At 30.3% G+C, this 19676-nt stretch overlaps 1 protein-coding gene across 9 annotated transcripts; it reads right to left on the reverse strand.

Annotated features, from left to right (window-relative positions):
• Positions 1 to 7628: 7628 nt before the first annotated feature.
• On the reverse strand, positions 7629 to 19462 carry LOC130811237 (putative pentatricopeptide repeat-containing protein At3g15200). 9 transcript variants are annotated; one of them, XM_057677453.1, is made up of 4 exons: positions 18932 to 19462; positions 18577 to 18717; positions 18343 to 18410; positions 7629 to 14439 (listed from the first exon to the last, which is right to left on the reverse strand). In XM_057677453.1, exons 3-4 carry the CDS (start codon positions 18343 to 18345, stop codon positions 12811 to 12813), a joined length of 1632 nt encoding a protein of 543 aa, XP_057533436.1. In that variant the 5' UTR covers positions 18346 to 18410; positions 18577 to 18717; positions 18932 to 19462; the 3' UTR covers positions 7629 to 12810. The 9 variants fall into 9 exon arrangements, with proteins under 9 accessions (XP_057533436.1, XP_057533437.1, XP_057533435.1 ...); XM_057677454.1 differs by lacking the exon at positions 18577 to 18717 and having other exon boundaries at positions 18932 to 19363; XM_057677461.1 differs by lacking the exon at positions 18343 to 18410 and having other exon boundaries at positions 7630 to 14439.
• Between the last annotated feature and the right edge of the window lie 214 nt (positions 19463 to 19676).

Genomic DNA, 19676 nt, shown 5'->3' on the forward strand with positions numbered 1-19676 from the left:
ATAGTGTAAAAGACACAATTTAAGCTCATAAAATAGGAGAAGAATTATCTCAAAAATAACTCAAAATTGAAGAATTATCTCATTTCACCATCATCATAATCAATATATCCTGTTTATAGAAGTTATGATCAGAAACTGAAAAGGCTTGACAAAAACAGACCATATCCTTACCAAAGAAAATAAAAATGTTGTAACCATTTGGAACTCTAACTCAAAAAAGAGTTACAAAATTCATAAAACCAAAAAAAAAGATAAGACGATTAGCAAGATAAGACAAATATTAAAAGACTAATAACACAAACCAAAAAAATAAATAACAATCTTCTTGGAATGGTTATGTCAAAAGACCGAAGCAAATTGTGAATAGAGTTAAGCAAACAAAATAAAAGCCAAAATTATTCCAATCTCGAATGGGGAGAATCTTCTTGGCTCTCTTAGTTTCTATATTGGTTTTTGGGTTAGATCCTCATATGTAGGTTTTTTGTTTTGCATAAGGATTTTTTCCTCCTTTGCACATGAAAACTGGGATTGAGAAATCCTTCATAAAAGTGTGCTCAACTTTCATACAACTGCACGATAAGGTGGTTTTAGTCTTTTAGTTTTGACTGTCTTATTTTGTTTTGGCTTATATATATAATATAATTTACGGAAATTATCAATCGTACCCCTGTATTTTTGCACTTTATCTTTGGTTTCTCTGTATTTTTTCGATTATCAATAGTATCTCCAGCATTTCATGCTAATTACAATCGTGACATTATTCAAGTTTTTGCCGTTATCTTGCCGTTAAATCCTTTTAAAAACCAACCATGGTCAGTTTGTTACTTATTTCCTTTTAAAAGGATTTAACGGTAAGATAACGGCTAAACTTGAATGATGTCACAGTTTTAATTAGCATGAAATATTGGAGGTACTATTGATAATCGAAAAAACACAGAGCTAACGAAGATAAAGTGCAAAAATACATAGTTATCATCGATAATTTCCCTATAATTTTTGTTTGACAAAAAAAATAACAATCTTAAAATGACAATCAATAATCATAATAAAAATAATTACCAATAATTTAATTAGAACACAAATTGGGCCTAATGAAGTTATCATAAAGATTAAACTCACGAGTATAACACCTAGTCTTTGCACCAATAAGGATGTTGTAGTTTCTAAGAACATAGCCAAAGTAGGATCTTGTATGTAGTATTGGTTATGAAAACCCATTAAATACTGTTAATATTTTTAATTTTTAATTTTTTAATTCAATTATAAAAGTATTGACTTTTTGTACTGTTAATATTTTAAATTTTTTTGAGATGTGTTAATGAAGTATTTTGAACAGGTATGGACACAACAATACTTAGCTTAATATTTTAATTTTAGGCTTTTAGTTAGGTGCTTCTTTTAAGTCAATAGTAGATATTGATATTTTATTTTGACTTCTTGAATTTATACATAAACTAATACTCGGTGATATACCATCGACCAGGGCCATTTTTATATACTAACTCAAATATTTGAATTTTAACTTGTAGATTAGTTATATAAATTTCTATAATATGATTTTTATCATGTTAAGGATATTTTAGGAAGACAAATTAAACACTCTTATAAATTTATATTAATTGATATTAATCATAATTAATTAAACATTTATAATATTATTGTAGGAAAAAGACAAAGAAATTGTAATATTTTCAATAATTTTTCTAAATTATCATTTAAAAATAAAAATAATACGAAATAAATAAAATAATCAGAAAATAAAATCAAACGAGTACTATAGTTAATTACTACTCTAGTAGGTTAATACGGGAAGGAAAAAGGGACCTTATTGGTTTAATGTGACCTGGAACAATCATAGGTCGAATCTGTAAAAAGCATTTCAGCATGATTAGCCTACTTTTTTTTTTTTTTTTTTAAAACAGATGATTAGGCTACTTTATTTAGTTTTACTTTAAGGCCAAATTGCAGAGTAGTAGTGCATGAAATAAATAAGTTAAATATATGAGGAATATTAAGAAAAATATGAACCATTACAAAATTAAAACTAATGTAACTTTGATAAGAAAACTAAAAAGAAAAGTGAGAATATTTTTGTATTTTCTCTGATAATATACTTATTACATTTGATTTTTTACGTAATTTGACATTATTTTCATTATTTATATATTGAACTATACATGTCTAAAAATTATAAAAAGTTATTATTATGAAAGTATGCGATTAGACGATTCAAATAGAATCCCACTTAACTATATTTTTTCTTATACATTAGCCGTAATATACTAAATAATCTTAAATGGTGAATAGTGTCAATAACAGTAATGTAGCGAGTTTGGAGGAAGTATTACATAGTAGGAGAGTATAATATTTACTATATTCGGTTAGAATTAAAGCAAAGAGAAAGTTGAGTTTTTTAAGAAAAAAATATATATTAATAATAAATAAAGTGAATAAATGGATAAAATTAAAAGATAGTTAAAATGTACTTCAATGAGATTAAAAAATAATAAATTATTATTTAAAAATAAAAATAATATAAACTAAATAGGACCAATTAAAATAACTGATGCAGAATTAGTGAGAAAAAAGAACTACACGATAGAGACATTATTAGTACCCCATTATTTATACTAATAAAATTGCTTCCCACTAAAGTAATGTGGTTGTCAAATCCAACCTCAAAATCATCCCCACTTTACTTGATTATTATATTCCTTTCACAACTCCCACATTGCCACTCGGTTTTAGCCTTCCATTTCTCATGAAAAATTATAGAAGTACAATTTCAATTTAATTTATTTTAATTAATTTGTTATATATTTTATAATTATGAAATTCAAAAACACCTCTTTATTCATGTTCATATTTCTTTCATCTATACAAATTTTTAATCTTGATCTTCCACTAATAATTAACCAAAACTTATATTCTCAGTAGTGAAAGAACATAGAATTTATTATGGGCAAGATTAGCCCATAATAAAACCTAAATGGCCAAAGAGTTAACCTAAAAAGTCTATTAAAATCTAAAATGTTCATAAAATACAGAAGTTAAATCGGTCATAATGTCCAATTAGACAACTATAAGCCCACAATTCCCTAACTACAATTGCCACCTCATCATTCCAAATTTTCCGTCAATATTCGCTATAAATACGTTAAAATTTAACATACCTACCATCTAACTTGCCATTATTATCATCACAATTTCTCTCATCAAATCAATTTTCCGTCTCTTAACTAGCCTAGTCCAACCACATTAGTGAAGCCTAATATTCTTTCTGTCATTAACTCTTAACCTGACTTGAGTGTGAGGTCTTTTAAAACATCACCCTGTAAGAAAGCTTTTTCGTACTAAGCATATTACGAAAAACATTATTACTCATACACATCATCACTTGGACACTTGATATCAAAATGTTCAAAATCATTCATCTCCTATATATAATTAAGATGCTAACTTCATACGACTTTATCACATGTACAAATTGAAGTTATGTTTCATTCGAAATAGTTTAACGTCATTTACAAGGATCACTTAGGATAATTACTTTATTACTTATCTAAACTAAAAGTATGGCCCCATATAACAAGAAACCAAGATTTTGCTATTTGAATTTGAGCCAAACATTATATAATCGATCTAAAGCCAACTCAAGCCCAATGTAACACAACTCAAAGTTAACCTGAAACAAGAGATTACTTGTTACATAGTCTAACCAAAATTGCCTTGAAATGTAGTATACCAAGTTGGACCCAAACTGCATGAATTATAACCAAAACAAATTTGCATTGATCCGATTCGAAATTGACTCCGCATGGTATTGAATTGTCAAAATAGCGCCGCACTTGATTTAACTTGTAACTGAACTGCTTGAATCGAATCATTAAATTATCCAACAAACTCAACTTTGATTTCCAGTTTAGTGTACTCGAACTCAAAAATGCTCAAATTATCCTTTTATTTGGAAAAATAAAAACAAAATTCATTTCCGATCTAGATTAAACAATATCGATTTTTACTTCAGTAATTTGAATTATCACTTTTTCCGATTTATGACTGACCCTAAAAATCTGTCAAACCTTATCTTTGTTTGGCAATCATAGTCCTAACTTGCCACCTCTTTGAATAACTAGTAGAATACAATATGATATCCAACTATCCTCATTAAGTTGCAAACAATGAATAAAGGAAATTAAACATCGAGAATTTTAAGTGGATTTAGTGATTAAATGCCTTCCATTTCACCTTTTGACAAGAGTTCAATTTTAATCAAATAAGAAAAGATTCTTTTGTTACTCCAACCTAAAAAAAGAATAAAGGCTCATGAATGATAGCATGTGTACTTGCCTCAGCACACTGCAACACCATACCACTAAATGACGTTAAATCATAACTGCGCATATCAAATGAATAAGAACCCTGCATGTGAACAAAAACACAATGACTCTGATGATCACAATCTTAATTAATAATAGGAGTGTGAAATTTTAACAACTCATAAAGATAGAGACCTTTGCTATATGGCAACAAATTTTCAAATGACAGGATCCGACTGACCTAATTGTTAGAGTATATAACTTATCCTGGGGTCTCATCTAAAAATTTAAGTTGATGGTTGAGGCCCCAGAATATGCTATATATTCTAATATATCAAGGAAGTAACTTTACCAAAAGCTTAAGCTAATGGTTGAGACCCCAGGATATGTTATATTCTCTAATACGCCCCTTCACACGAGAGCCCATTGAGCTAGAAGTGTGGATGTGTATAAGCGCTGAATATTCCACATTAAATAAGGGGTGGTTGAGATCTGAACCTGTGACCTCTCATCACATTGGCTCTAATACCATGTCAAGAAACCAACTCAACCAAAAGCTTAAGCTGATCGTTGAGGCCCTAGGATATATTATATACTTTAACACTAATGTATACTTACAATTTTAAAGTGATTATTTATAACCTTAAAGTAATCATTTACAATCTTAAAATGACCGAAAATGTGATCATTTACAATTTTAAAGTGATCAATTAGAAAAATAAATTGCATAAATAAGTCTATCTCATAGTGAAGCAGTCTAATATAAGACTTCATCTTGAATTATAAAACTAAGTACTTAGTTAGGAGGGTTCCCTAGTTGGGCCCTTTACTTTTAAACCCTAGTTTAGTGGCTATCTAACTAATTCAATTATCCTTCTTTGATGCTGATGTTTTTGTAATTAAGCATTGTAATGCTTGTAAATGACTAAAACCTTTCCACTAAGTTTATCACAAGTTTGGCTGGATTCTTATACTATATATAATAGTCATTTTGCCATCTTTATTTTTCGTATAAAGACTAAAAAAATTAGTTATAAAGAATTAGAATAATGAGATATTTAAAAATAAGAGAAAGAATATAAAAAGTAAAAATTATAAATTATATCAAAAAAAAAATAAAATAAATTCATTAAAACAAGCTAATATGAAACATAAGAAAAATGAAGTGGAATAGTGGAGTATACGATAAAATCATTTGGAGATAAGATAATGATCGCATCAAGTATACGTAACATGTTTCTGAGCCCACTTCATTGACTTAATGAACCTAGATTTCCTTTTCTATCTAATTTGTCCATGGGTCAATATAATTAAAATACATTTTCTCCCTCTTAATATATTTAAAGCAAAGTGAAATTTTAAAATTTTTAAGATATTGGTGATAAATAAAGAGGAAAAATAAACTACATGGATGAAATTAAATGAGTGTTAATATGTATAGATGAGATTAAAAGAAAATGGTAAAAATTGTCTAAAAATAAAAATAATGCAAAATAAGTGGGTCATCAAGGAGTATAGGAGTAGAATTTTCCAAACCAATAATGAAGTTAAACTAAATTTTAGGCCTAATGATCTCCTCCAGCTCCACTTATGAAAACAAAATAAGTATAGTCAAAGTAATTTGAAATTATGCTTTGTATTAATTATTTTAAAGTCAAATTAATTTAAATAAATTTAAATAACGAGCAAGAAATTTATATTAAAAACAATAAGATGAATCTATCACACATGTTATTCAATTTTGAATTATTTTTGTGAGAGCCCTTTTTTTGGTGAGACAACCTCAAAACAAAGAGCCCTTTTATTGATAATTGTATTAATTAGAATATTCAACCCATAAATCGAGAATATCTCACGAAAAAACCGTCCTCACAGAAAAATTTGTATTCTACACAATTTTTTAGCAACTCCTTAGTACTTAGTAGGGACTTCGCTTGAGTGTTCCCTAAGGTATGATCCATTCTCCAAAAGAATTCATTTGAAGAAATATTGTGTTGAATGTTGATATAGCTGCAACATGAGCCACAAAGACTATCTAATCTATACATAATAAGAATCACAAGAATTCTTACCGTATATAATGCTAAATAGAAACATTACAAAACAAATTTAACTTTTCGCGATATTAGATTTAGTGGCATTAAAAAAATGCCACTGATTTATATTTTTAGTATAATAATTATTGATTTTTATTTTAATTTCCACTATAAAGTGATTTAGCAACACTTTATTCAGTCTTTAGTGACATATATAATTATTACTATAGTCGATAGTGACATTCATGAGAAATGTCACTAAATCCTATGTCACAAAAAGTTTTAGTGTGATTTTTTATCATGCGGCTTAAGGGTGTAATAAATGTCACTAAATCCTCTATACATACTATTAGAAATTTAAACTAGTGACATTTAAATTAAAAAATGCTAAATCATCATCATACTCAGTATAACCCGCTCATAGAAAACTATGGTCGGGATCTGGAGAAGGAAGAAAGACGACAATCGATACCCATAGAGAAGAGTGCAGTTAAAGAGTCCCTACACTCGAATTTATATTGTAGTAAAAATCAAATCTCATTTTACGCCCAAGGAAAACAATACTCAAAACTTCTTATTTTTTCTTGCGAAGTGTGGACTTTGTATATTAAGCCTCTATTTCATATAGCAAATCATATTTTATACCTTGCGCAAAACCACCACTGCAAGGTAGGTGAAATTGCTACTTGCGAAAGCCCATTTAAGTATAAACAAAAAAAGCTACTCATGAGATAAGTTGAAGATGTCACCTCTTAAAACAACTTTATAAATACATCATTTATGTATTACTTTCATTTTAATTTAGTTGCTATTATGAGAAAAAACATTACAATCATTTGCATGTATTATAAAATAGAGAAAAATGCCCATTTATCATCAAATAATCTCACATATTAAATGCAAGTGTTCATTGAAAATATATACAATTTAAATAATTAATCTTCAATTTATTTATTTCCGTCATCAAAACACCTTAAATCTATATTTTTTTCCCCAAAAATCTTTATCCTTCTTCAATAAAAGCTTTACAATCATTTGAACACCATTTTTAGTTTATATGTTTCTATATTTCAGAGATATAAATTAATATATGAGATCATTTTATGATCTATGTATTTTTTTTAAATTTTTTTTTAATAAGTGATATTTTAAAAAAATAAAATAACTCAAAATGTTATTATTTTATAGAATATCTTAAAGTTGGAATTTTGGAATTGAAAAACCAAAAATTGGAAATCTTAATTCATATTTTTTCCTAAAAATATTTGGAAGATGGATTTATTTTTTAGATATACAATAAGTTAAACAAAAGAGTTTCATTTTCGTCAAATAAAGTTAGTAGGTTCCAAAACAATTGGAAAAACACATGCGTTCTAAATAATAATTGATAACAAATTAAGAATTTTTAATATTATTCCTTCGAGTTTGCATTATAAATTTTTATGTGCAAACTGGACGGAATTTGTTTTCTTAGTCGTCTCCCATACTTCAATTTCTACAAATTCTACATGTTTGCATCCTAATACCAAAGATAACACACAACATTTCGTTATGAATTAGATGTCTAACTATTAACAAACAAGAGACTATTTGTATATGTAAACACCTTTAATTAATGCTAATAATAAGGCAAATTTAGAGCGTTTCTTAACAATATTTTTGAAAAAAAAAGGGGAAAATTAGATTACAGTATAAAAGATAAAAATAATATAACATGCATATTTTGACATATAATTGGAGATAAATTTCAAATTTTACGCTATATTAGGTATATTAAAGGTTTAGAATATATTCTAGCTTACCATTTAAAATTGATTTTATCCTTTGTTAATGAACGCCTCGGGGGTATCCGTTAGCAAAATCCTAATAATAATGATCTTGCTAACTAAAGTCTCTAAAGCGTTAGTTAATAAGGATATGATTCAGTTCTATTTTGAATAATAAACAATGATATATTTTAAATTTTGAATTATATAAGCATTGATTATCATCATCATCATCCTACCCAATGTATCCCGCTCATAGAAAAACTATAGATAAGGTCTGGGGAGGGAAAGACGGCGGCAACTCATACCCATAAAGGAGAGCGCGACCAAAAGAGTCTCCCAACTCGAGACGATAAAGAGACGAATGATAAGCATTGATTATATTGCCTAATAAAGCACAAAATATAAAAGTTATCACAAAATTACGTGTCAAAATATATCATATTATTTTCATCTTTTGTTTTGTTTTCTAATTTACTCTTTTAAATATATAAATATTCTCATTAACGAAAGCCCAAAAAAGTCTCATTAGCACCATATAACTCTAACCATGACTAAGTACATTTACACTCACCTCCAATCCATTCTTATACTCTTACACTTCACCCCACTACACTCCACTCTACTCTTCTCTTATACTCTTACACTCCACTTCACTCCACTCTTAAAAATTTTAAAAATTAAAAAGAATTAAAATTAAAAAAATTTAAAATTAAAATTCAAAATTAAAATTTAACAATTTTAAAATTAAAATTAAAATTAAAAAAATTAAATTAAATTATTTTTTTCAAAAGTTTTTTTTTCCAATTACTTTGAAGTATATAATAAAAAGTGAATAGAGTAGGAATAAATGTTAAAACTTAATACACGCTATTTTAAAGTGCACTAAATCTGCACAAAATTTCTCCAAACACATAAATCTTAGTTTTCCCCTCGTATTATAATTCTTCTTTATGATTTCTCGAGTCGTTAACTCCTTTTTATTCTACAATCAATAAAGTAAGCCATTAAGAAGGATGTTGCTTATGTTGCACTAGTTAGATGAATTTTGCCAAATCTTGCACTCTTTTATTGCTTTAGGTAATTACTTGCATATAACTAGATGAATTTGAGCCTCACAATCAAGGATCAATGGATCAAAATGGTCTTGAACACTAAGACCCAAAAATAAAATCAATAACTATAAAAAATCAACAATGTAAAGCAATAAAAAATTAATCAACAGACACACAATAATTTACATGGTTCACTCGTAATTGGGCTACGATCACGGTCTAGTTTAAATGTCTTTATTGTCAATAACTAAACTCCAATGGGGATTTGCAGATGCTACATTGAGGTATGATCACCAATTGAGAAATTAAAAGAGATTTCGAAAGAGTGAATTTCGAAGCAATCTAGAGAGATAAAGACGATTAGAAAACTAGGATGCCTAAAACTATGTGATTAGGCCAATTTTAATATATAAGACGTAATCACTTACATGCAAGAACATTAAAACTAAAAAAGCTAAGGAAAAAACAATATGTTATGAAATAACACCTAAAGTCGAGTCGGATTCATCTTTTAAGTCCAAACCTATTTTTGCAACTTCTCTTATTCCAATTTTACCCCTTTTAAAACCTTTTCATCTGGATTTAGGACAAAAAAACACCCTTAATCATAAAATAACTATCTAAGATTTAATTTATAATAAGACTTTAGCATAAATCCCCATCAAGTACTTTAATAACTATTTAAAAGTATGTCTTAGCATTATGGAATATTATACGGCTATTCACAATAATAAGTTCAGATAAAATAAATTTCTTTTACATAATTAACCAATCTTAGTAACATGTTAGCATAGGAGTTGATAATTTTGAAGTACTCCATATAAATCCAACAAACTCACTAATCTTAGTAACATGTTAAAATAGGGGTTGATAATTTTGTATTAGTCTAGATAATATCCAACAAATTTAGGTATGTTTATGTAAGTTCCAAGTAGGGTGTTCACTTGCCCATTGGACCAAAAGACCAGATATTTGAATATATTAAGACCGAAGTTTGGACCGATTCTATACGATTAAGTCTCGGTCAAATTCAGTTTTCTCCCGATTCAGTCCGATTTTAGTCCGATTTAACCTAATTTAACGAATAAGGATCACAATAAAGCATATCAATTACTATTATTATTATTATTATTATTATTATTATTATTATTATTATTATTATTATTATTATTATTATTATTATTATATACTAAAGGTTCGCATCAATAATACAAAAGACGTAATTTGTAAAATCCTTTATTCCAACTTTAATTAAATATATTAAACATAGAAATGAAATGAGAAGATTATTTCAAAAAAATATCACATGTTACTTTTTTCTTTAATAGTTGATTTATAACCAATAATTGTCACATTAATTTAGCTCCAGCGATGCTATGCCAATCAGATTTAATAATTTGTTGGGTCCATTGATAAGGGATAGAGAAATCATAGGACATTTCAGATTAGTGATGATCGAAAAAGAATATCTTTTATTTTAATTTGTGTATTATAATAATCAGTAATCACATAGAGTTTATTAGGGCATGATATGGACATATACATGACATGAGATTTAATCAGCTTCACATAAAACAGTCTCCTTTTTTCTTTGAGTCACTCATCAATATTTATGTCCATACACAATGGCATTGGCAGCCAATTCTTCTGCGCCCACAAATAGACCCCTTTTATTTCTTATTTTAAACAAGTATTGCTACCAATTATGACATTTCTTCGTATAATATATCTGTTGAAAATTATAATCTTCATGTGATCCCATATCGTATAATTAGAGGGTGGTTAAGTAACATATAAGTTTGATAGGCTTCTCCTCCTATAACCAATTGATTTTAGGATGAATCTCATCAGATTTGTGTGCATTTAATTCTCCTCTTGTATGAGTTTTGTGTACAAGTCCAAATTTAACATGATATCATCGCCGAAAATGATTCTTAGATATGAGGCTCATATGTGAAGGGGGTGTTGAAAATACTTCACATATGAGGAAGGTTGCACATCGTTAAAATATTGGGTTCTAAATTTTTATATAATATATGGTGAGTAATCCTCTTAATAACATAGGGTTTGGAAAAAGAGTGAAACTCATCAAGTGTTGTATACAAGTTAAAGCACATTACACGTGGGTTATAGGCCCGAGCCCACGGCTGCCTAGTGGGTATGTCCACATGAATGGGCCAATGGGGTGATTATGTGACAAATTGTCACGGCCTAACAATATCACACTAGCAATCTCAATGGAACATAGAGAATTATTGCTTCCTTTCAAAGTCAATTGAGCTATTAAATACTCCCCTGTCCCTGATATTGCTCTTCAGTGGGATGACACAAAGACTAAGAAAAGTTGATGAGTAGATATTTTAATGGGATATTGCAGGGAGAATCAATGTAGGAAAGTGATACAAGCTATGGGTTTCAATTGGGTATTATAGGTGGTGTCATATGCAAAAATTGAGGGACGTCGAAGATACTAATATTTTCTAAAATATCTTTAATTTATTATTATTTTTTTTGGTAATTGTTACGCTTATTTTTTATGTAAGAATTTTTAAAAGACGCAACATTAGAAAAAAGAGGAATGTTTACATAACCAACAACAATGCTAAATTTTGTTACAGCTTACCAGATAAAAAAAATTATGAAAGCTTAAACGAAAAATGCTCAGGGTCGAACTTTGATGAAGGTCGTTATATTGGAAATCTTCTATAATCCCTCCACGTGTCCTACATTCGTCTTCAGTTCTCAATATTTATCTTAATCTCAATTCGAAATATGATGCAAGAACCAAATAAAGCTGGTGAGTCTCCAACTAATAAATGGCCTGTGCCTGAAAAAATGTCAATACTCACATGGCCTGGCCTGAAAAATGTGGTCTTTGCTAGGCAAGCAGGCCCAGAATAATCCTTATTTGGCCCATGACCCATCCTGTCCATCAGTTGCGTAGGAGTGGAACAAGATATGACACCCTCACTATACATAAATCCAACAAAACACCAAGAGATTATGCCCCCGTTGTCTTTAGCCCTACTTTAATGACAACCCCACCATCTAATTCTTAGGTTGCTACTTTGACTATAATTATAGTTTCTGTAGCATTAGCAATGTTATAGGAGTGGTAAATGATATGTAAAACTTAGATTTAGGACAAATTCTAGTATGAGACGGTCTTATCGTGAGACAGGCCTCATACATGGGTTAAACAGCACAATAATAAAGGTTATAAGCATAAACTTCTTGCTTTGAAATCGTCTTATAGAGAGACAATCTCTCACAAGAGTAGCACTAGATTTAGAAGTGGATATGGCTGAGAACTGAAATGAATGGAGAAAGATAATTCATATGGACGACTAGTACATTTTGTATATTGGTTTATAAGCCGACCCCAATATTTTGGGATTGAGGCTCTAGCGTTGTTTGTAACATTAACAATGTTCATGGTGCAATTTATATACAATTATCTATTACTATTATTGGGAGTAGACCATAGATGACATTAGACATAAGTGTAACCAAAATGAAAACCTGTAGTACTAAACTAAACTGAAGATTCACAGAAGAATACCTGCAATATCAGAAGATGATCAAATGCAGCCTAGGAAATGTTCAATATTGCAAAAGGTTGATCACCGAGTGATTATCTTTGCCTTCTTCGGTTTTCCCTCCTACGCTCATGTCTACACTCTTTCAGATCAGTGGTTTCTTCAGCAGTTTTCTCCTTCGTTTTTATTTTCATGGCATCAACCAACAAATTTGTCTTCGGCTCTGGCACCATTCCCTTAGATGTCATTTCGCTGAAATAATCCAAAGCATCTTGAAGTCTTCCTTGGTCATACCGCCCATGGATCATGATCGTATAACATCGCTGATCAGGTCCCAAACCGTCTCTCAACATTTCAGCCCAAGTTGACTGAACCAGTTGCTCACAATTCCAATTCATATACAATTTCAATAAAAGATTATACAAATCTCCTGTCATCTTGCACCCATTTGATTTCATTCTTTCTAGAAGACTTTGAACCTCCTCAAGAGTCTTTGCAGATGACAACAAGTGACTATACGTTCTAGAATTCGGTGAGCATTGTCCCCCCTTCCTCTCCATTTCTTCCAAGAGTTGAAAGACCATCTTCATCCTCTGAATCTTACATAAATGTTTAATAAGACAATTGTAAGTCACAACATCAGGCTGACAATCTCTCTCATTCATCTCTTGCAGTATTTCAAGGGCTTCCCCGATCCTTTTCTTAAAACACAGCCCGTCAATGACACTATTACAAATAACCACATCCGGGGTGCAGCCCTGCTCCCACATAGCTTGAAACAACTTCACTGCAGTACTAATTTTCCCGGACTTGCATAGCGCATTTATAAAAATCCCATAGGTAACTCTGTTGGGTTTACACTTGGAACGAATTATATCATTCCAAAACCTCTTTGTTTCACGTAAATTACCTCGCACACACCACCCGTTCAGGATGATATTCCAAGTCTTGGTATCATACTGGAACACAGATTTCTTTGAATGGAACTCAAATTCAGCAGCCTCAACATGCTTGTACCGGCACAAAGACAACAGAAGCGTTTGGAAAGCAATCAAATCAAGCTCAAGGCCGTACTGCCTCCGCTTGTAGAAAAAGTTAATAGCATCATCAATCTTATGGGCAGCAGCATACCTATGAACCACAATCCCATATGACCTCTCATTAAGAACACCTCTTTTAGACATTTCATCAAACAGCAGTTCAAGTTCCTTGAATCTCTTTGCCTTGCCTAATATCCCAAGCATTTCATTGTAAGCCTTTGAACCCGGAAAATACCCAATTGGATTATTGCACACCCACCTGAAGAACTGAAATGCTGATTTCCAATCTGAATGATGCCGTCTAATGACCTCAAGCACCAAACTCTCACTTAGTGTTAGTTCACACTTATCAAGAGCTTGAACAAGCTCATTATTTGTGTTATCTGAGAAATGTTTAAGCAAACTTTGGATCCTTAAAGCCATCTTATCAATATGGATAGATTGTTCTTCAGAATCACTTTGCAATTCATGAAACTCTGTTTCTTGACTGTCTGAAATTGAAACTTGTTCAAGGTGGAAAGCACGAAACATGGAAAGGTTTGTGGTAAAACATGGAACAAATACATGACAAGAACTCAGAAATTGATACTGGGGTACTTCTCCTAATTTACATTTAAAATCTCGTTGAATAAATCCCCGGTAAATGATGGGTAGTAGTCGAAACTGACGATACATATCTGAATCCTGAACAGACCAAAAATTCAAAAAATTCAGAAAATGTCAGTCCTCCTTCATCAGCAATAAGCAAATTGTGCCTCCTTCCTTTGATCTAGATTCAAAGTCAGGAAAACCCACAAAATTTCACTCTTCAGCCCAAATCACCACTATAAGTATCAACTTAGTAAGAAATCTTCAGAGACAAACCAAATTTCTTTTATTGATCCAGAGATGCTATAGATATATGATTCAAAAGAAGTGCTAGATGCTCACAATTCATAGAGTGCTTTATCATCATGACATTTTACACACAATTGAAGATAAATTACATATATTTATCAACAATCAGAGACTCCCCATGATGACAGTAATTGAATCAACCAAACGATGCCAAAGCCTTGATTACAAGTTGATGATGTTTTAATTCAGAGCACAATATTTTCCACCAGCTGAAATCCAACATGGGTAATATTTTAGATGACAAGCAACAAGGAAATATTTGCAAGCCATGACAAAGATCAAGGTACACAGGCCCTTCCCTAGGGGTAGGCTACAAGTTTCAGTGCACAAGCCAAGGGCCCAAACAATTAAATTTGATGTTCAACTTTACATGAAAATTTCTTTAAATAGGAAACAGAACAAGAATAAAACACACATCAATTTCTGTGATCTATGCATTAGATCTTTAACTCTAACTCCTTTTCCCCAGTTTTAACTATTTGTAGCATTAAAGTCATAGAAAATAACAAAGGCAGACATGTCAATAGCGTACGTACATGCATTCTAACCAAAGACTTGAATGATGTATGAAATTTTTGTGAATTTAATACAATGTTAAATACAAAAAATTTTGTTTAAAATATTAAAGAACTACATTATAAGTAGAATTTAATACAATGTTAAATACAAAAATTTCTGCAGAAAATTCGGCAAAGTTCTGTTTGTGAATTGGAAATCAAAAATTTTTCTTTATTAAATCAAAATTTCAGATCAACCGACCAATGGCAATCGAACATCTCAAAACCACATCATCTTGTAGGATGTAATCTTTTCTCAAATAATTCATAACAAATACCAAATTAAATCTAAATAAATTCTTTTTTACTTACATTCTTTTATGTGTTTGGATGAAATTACTCCGTTGATTCCTGATATTAGTGATTTTACCTATTGCTGACTTCATCTAGCTCAAAATTTGTCCTGTTGGACATAAGTTTAAAGACCAACACCACACGGCCAGCTTATGTTGAGTACACATTTAATATAGCTTTTTTTTAGTAACTTTTATTTATGTAATATTACTTCATTGGATATTAGTTTACATCATATGTTGAGAGATTGATTAGTGACTAATCAATAAAATTCAATACATGTGAATGAGATTAATTTGTTAAATTCTAACTCCAAGCACTACTCATCACAACCAATCTCATAATGTAACTATATTACTAAATCCTTAAAACAACTCTACAATTTACCAACTGATAATCAACTCATTATTCAAACTAAACAAAATCAACTCACAATCCCAAAGTAAAAAAATAGCTCATAATCAACTCATATAACCACTTCGAATCAACCTACTTTATTAAATTGAAAATCTAACTCATATTTTTAATTTCAAGTCAACCAATTATTATACAAGTAAAAGAAGTTAATAGTGCTCATATCATACTCAATTATTCATACTCTAAATCGTAGAAATAATAATTGTTTCAGATTTCAATTCTAATAATTCAACTTACAAATTTCCTGATACAAGCCATGTGAACCCAAATCCATAATACGATTCATTAGCTTCATTCTCCGTCCGCTATAACACACTACATCCAAAAATCGATATAATCTCACGTTCAAATTGCATTCTCATTCTCAATTCACGGAACTCACAAAAATACCGATATAACACCAATCAAAATCGTTACCTCTTTTCTAATTAATACGACTCACCACAATAGCAAAGTAAAGTCAAACTTATTTTCGATTTTCAACTTAAACTCGACTTATACAGTATCAATCCACTATCTACATCATCTTCATTTTCCTAATTCAAATCAACCACCAAATACCAATTCATTGCCTAACTCACGTTCGAATTCCCAAATAATTACCAAATTCCAATTTACATCCAACTTACAAACTTAATTGTTGATACTAATTCAATACGAACTTATTTGCAAATATTTCATAGAATACGTCCAAATTCGTAAATCTCTAATTGACCAATAATAACAAAAGAAATTTCTATAATTCGATAAATAACTTTTCCAAATCAAATAACACTTAACAACTAAATTTGCATCTAGAACCAATTCAATATTGAATAAATATATTTCTCATCCTGCAGTTCTTATCATGAACAAGTAAAATCAACTTTATTCTTCATTTCCTCAAATCCTTCACAACAAAATCCAAATTGAAGTGAAACTAACCAAAGATATCAATCACCAAATTCATTATTTCAACCAATCAACATACATACTTTCGACAATTAAAATTTAATAACTAATAACAAATTCTATCTATACATAATTTAAATTAAGCTCATCACAACTAATTTCATAATCTAATTATCTTACTAAATCCATATAACAACTCTACGATTTCATATATAACACCAACCAATAATCAACTCATTCAAACTAAATAAAATCAACTCACAATCTCAAAGTAACCAATAGCTCATAATCAACTCATATAACCACTTCGAATCAACCTACTTTGTCAAATTGAAAATCTAACTCATATTTTCAATTTCAAGTCAACCAATTATTACACGAATAAAAAAAATTAGAAGTGCTCATATCATACTCAATTATTCATACTCTAACTCATAGACATAATAATAGTTCAAGATTTCAATTCTAGTAACCCTATCCAACTTACAATTTTCCCGGTACAAACCATGTGAACCCAAATCCATAATCCAATTCATAAGCTTCATTTTCCATCCGCTTGACAAACTAAGTCCAAGAATCGATATAATCTCACGTTCAAATTGCATTCTCATTCTCAATTTACGGAACTCACAAAAATACCTGTATATCACCAATCAAAATCACTCCTCCATTTCTGATTAATACGACTCACCACAATAGCAAAGTACAGTCAAACTTTTGATTTTCTGCTTAAATTCAACTTACTACAACATCAATCCACTATCTACATCATCTTTATTTTTCTAATTCAAATCAATCATCAAAGACGTTCGAATTCTCAAATAATTACCAAAATCCAATTTGCATCCAACTTACAAACTAATACAAACTTAATCGCTACTATTTCTGAGAAAATGTCCAAATGATTCGTGAATCTTTAATTGACCAACTAGAACAATAGAAATTTTTATAATACGATTTATAACATTTCCAAATCAAACAACACTAAACAACTCATTTTGCATCTAGAACCAATTCGATATTAAATAATATATTTCTCATCCAAAGTTCTTATAATGAATAAATGAACTTGACTTCATTCTCCATTTCCTCAAATCTTTCACAATAAAACCCAAATTGAAGTGAAAGTAATTAAAAATCTCAATCACCAAATTTACTATTTCAAACCAAAAACATCATACTTTCAACAATTAAAATTTAATAACTAATAATAAATTCTCTCTACACATAATTTAAATTAGGAGAAAATGTTCATAATCATCTCACTTATTGTCCACCTGCACTGAATAATATCTACTATTGATTATCTATAAATAATCCAACCTTTATATATTATTTGCTGATAACACCCGTCAAAGAGGAATAGGGTAAGACAAACGAAGAAGCGTAAGGGAAAGAAGAAGTGAGTGTAACAGCAAGGTATCACGTTTCACATTTTAACTCGCTAATATAGATCCGTACCATCAAAGAGGAGTAGGGTAAGACAAACGAAGAAGCAGGGAAAGAAGAAGTGAGTGTAACAGCAAGGTACCATGTTTTACATTTTAACCGGCTAATATAGATCCGTACCATCAAAGAGGAATAGGGTAAGACAAATACCTACAACAACATGTTAAAATGTGAAAAAGGGTAAGCAAATAATATACAAAGGTCATATTATTTAGAAATAATCAATAGTGGGGATTATTCACAGATAGATGGGATTATTTTGGACAATTTTTCCTTTAAATTAAGCTTAATAAAGTTTATTTTTGGTGGCGTGTACCTCAATTGATTTTTGGGAGGGAACGATATGGAGGAGAATGAAAAGCAGCCGCTGAGTCTCTACTTATATTGTCGGCTCACCGAAGACCCATCACGAGGAATCGAGAAAGCAGACTATTTGATTTACGAATCGAATTGCAAACTAAGGAAATAATCAATTATTGGTAAATCCTAACTTGAATTAATGTCAAAGAGATTAAAGAAAAAATTCAAGGTATCGATTTAGTAAAGCCCTAATTTCATTTGGGGTTTAAACAAATTGAAGAACAATTGAGGGTTTAACAAAATGAACAGAAAAATTAATTGAAGATTAGTAATAATTGAAATGGAAAGAAAGATTACAAGAGAAGAAGAACCTTGTAGATGTTGAATAAAAATTGAAGTTACCACAAGAATCATTTCTCTTCATCACCATAGACAACCTTGTGAAATAGAGGTTTGGGTTTTTATGAACTATAATAGAAATTAAAGAGTACGAAAGATGGAGGTATAGGGGTAAATGAAGGTGGCTGATTGGTGGTGAACTGTGCGAAAGTGGCTATAGTGGGCACGGACTTGGGCTGATTGACGTTGCTAGCAGAGGAGAATAGGTTAAGGCGTTGGTCGGCTGTGACAATGGCGAACAGAGCAGCACCTGGTGGTGGATTTACGGTGGTTGGTATATTTGGGGATTTAAGGCGTGTCAACTATCAAGTAGCGTCATCTATGTGGGACGATGACGACAATTTATACTCGTACTTCTTTCATAGGGAGTACTAGAGAAATGCAGCCGGTTTTACCCCAAATATGTAGGAACCCTGCATAAAGAGGATTTGAGTGACAACATTTTTAAAACTATGATACATGCAGGAAAAAAATTGCACAAGCAATAACAAGGCTTAAAAAATTAATAAATGAAAAAAATACTATGAATATATAAATAAACAAAATGGAGTGTGTAAGAAGCAACTAGAACTAGGGCAAGAAGGCAACTAAATAAGCTATAAGTAATCTAAAATATGCGTCTGACGTCTCCAATTATTCCTAAACCTAGTTAAGTCCACGGAGAGGCGCAGCTCACTCAGGTCGTTTTTTATTTGCTCAATCCACGCATTCTTAGGT

Source organism: Amaranthus tricolor, chromosome 4 (assembly GCF_026212465.1).
Source record: "Amaranthus tricolor cultivar Red isolate AtriRed21 chromosome 4, ASM2621246v1, whole genome shotgun sequence".
Classification (NCBI taxonomy): domain Eukaryota; kingdom Viridiplantae; phylum Streptophyta; class Magnoliopsida; order Caryophyllales; family Amaranthaceae; genus Amaranthus; species Amaranthus tricolor.

Coding starts and splice junctions, on each gene's coding strand:
- LOC130811237 (XM_057677452.1), bottom strand. CDS start 18,974: ATGATTCTTGTGGTAACTTCAATTTTTATTCAACATCTACAAGGTTCT. Junction 14,440..18,917: donor TACAAGGTTCTTCTTCTCTT/GTAATCTTTCTT, acceptor TGGTCTGTTCAG/GATTCAGATATGTATCGTCA.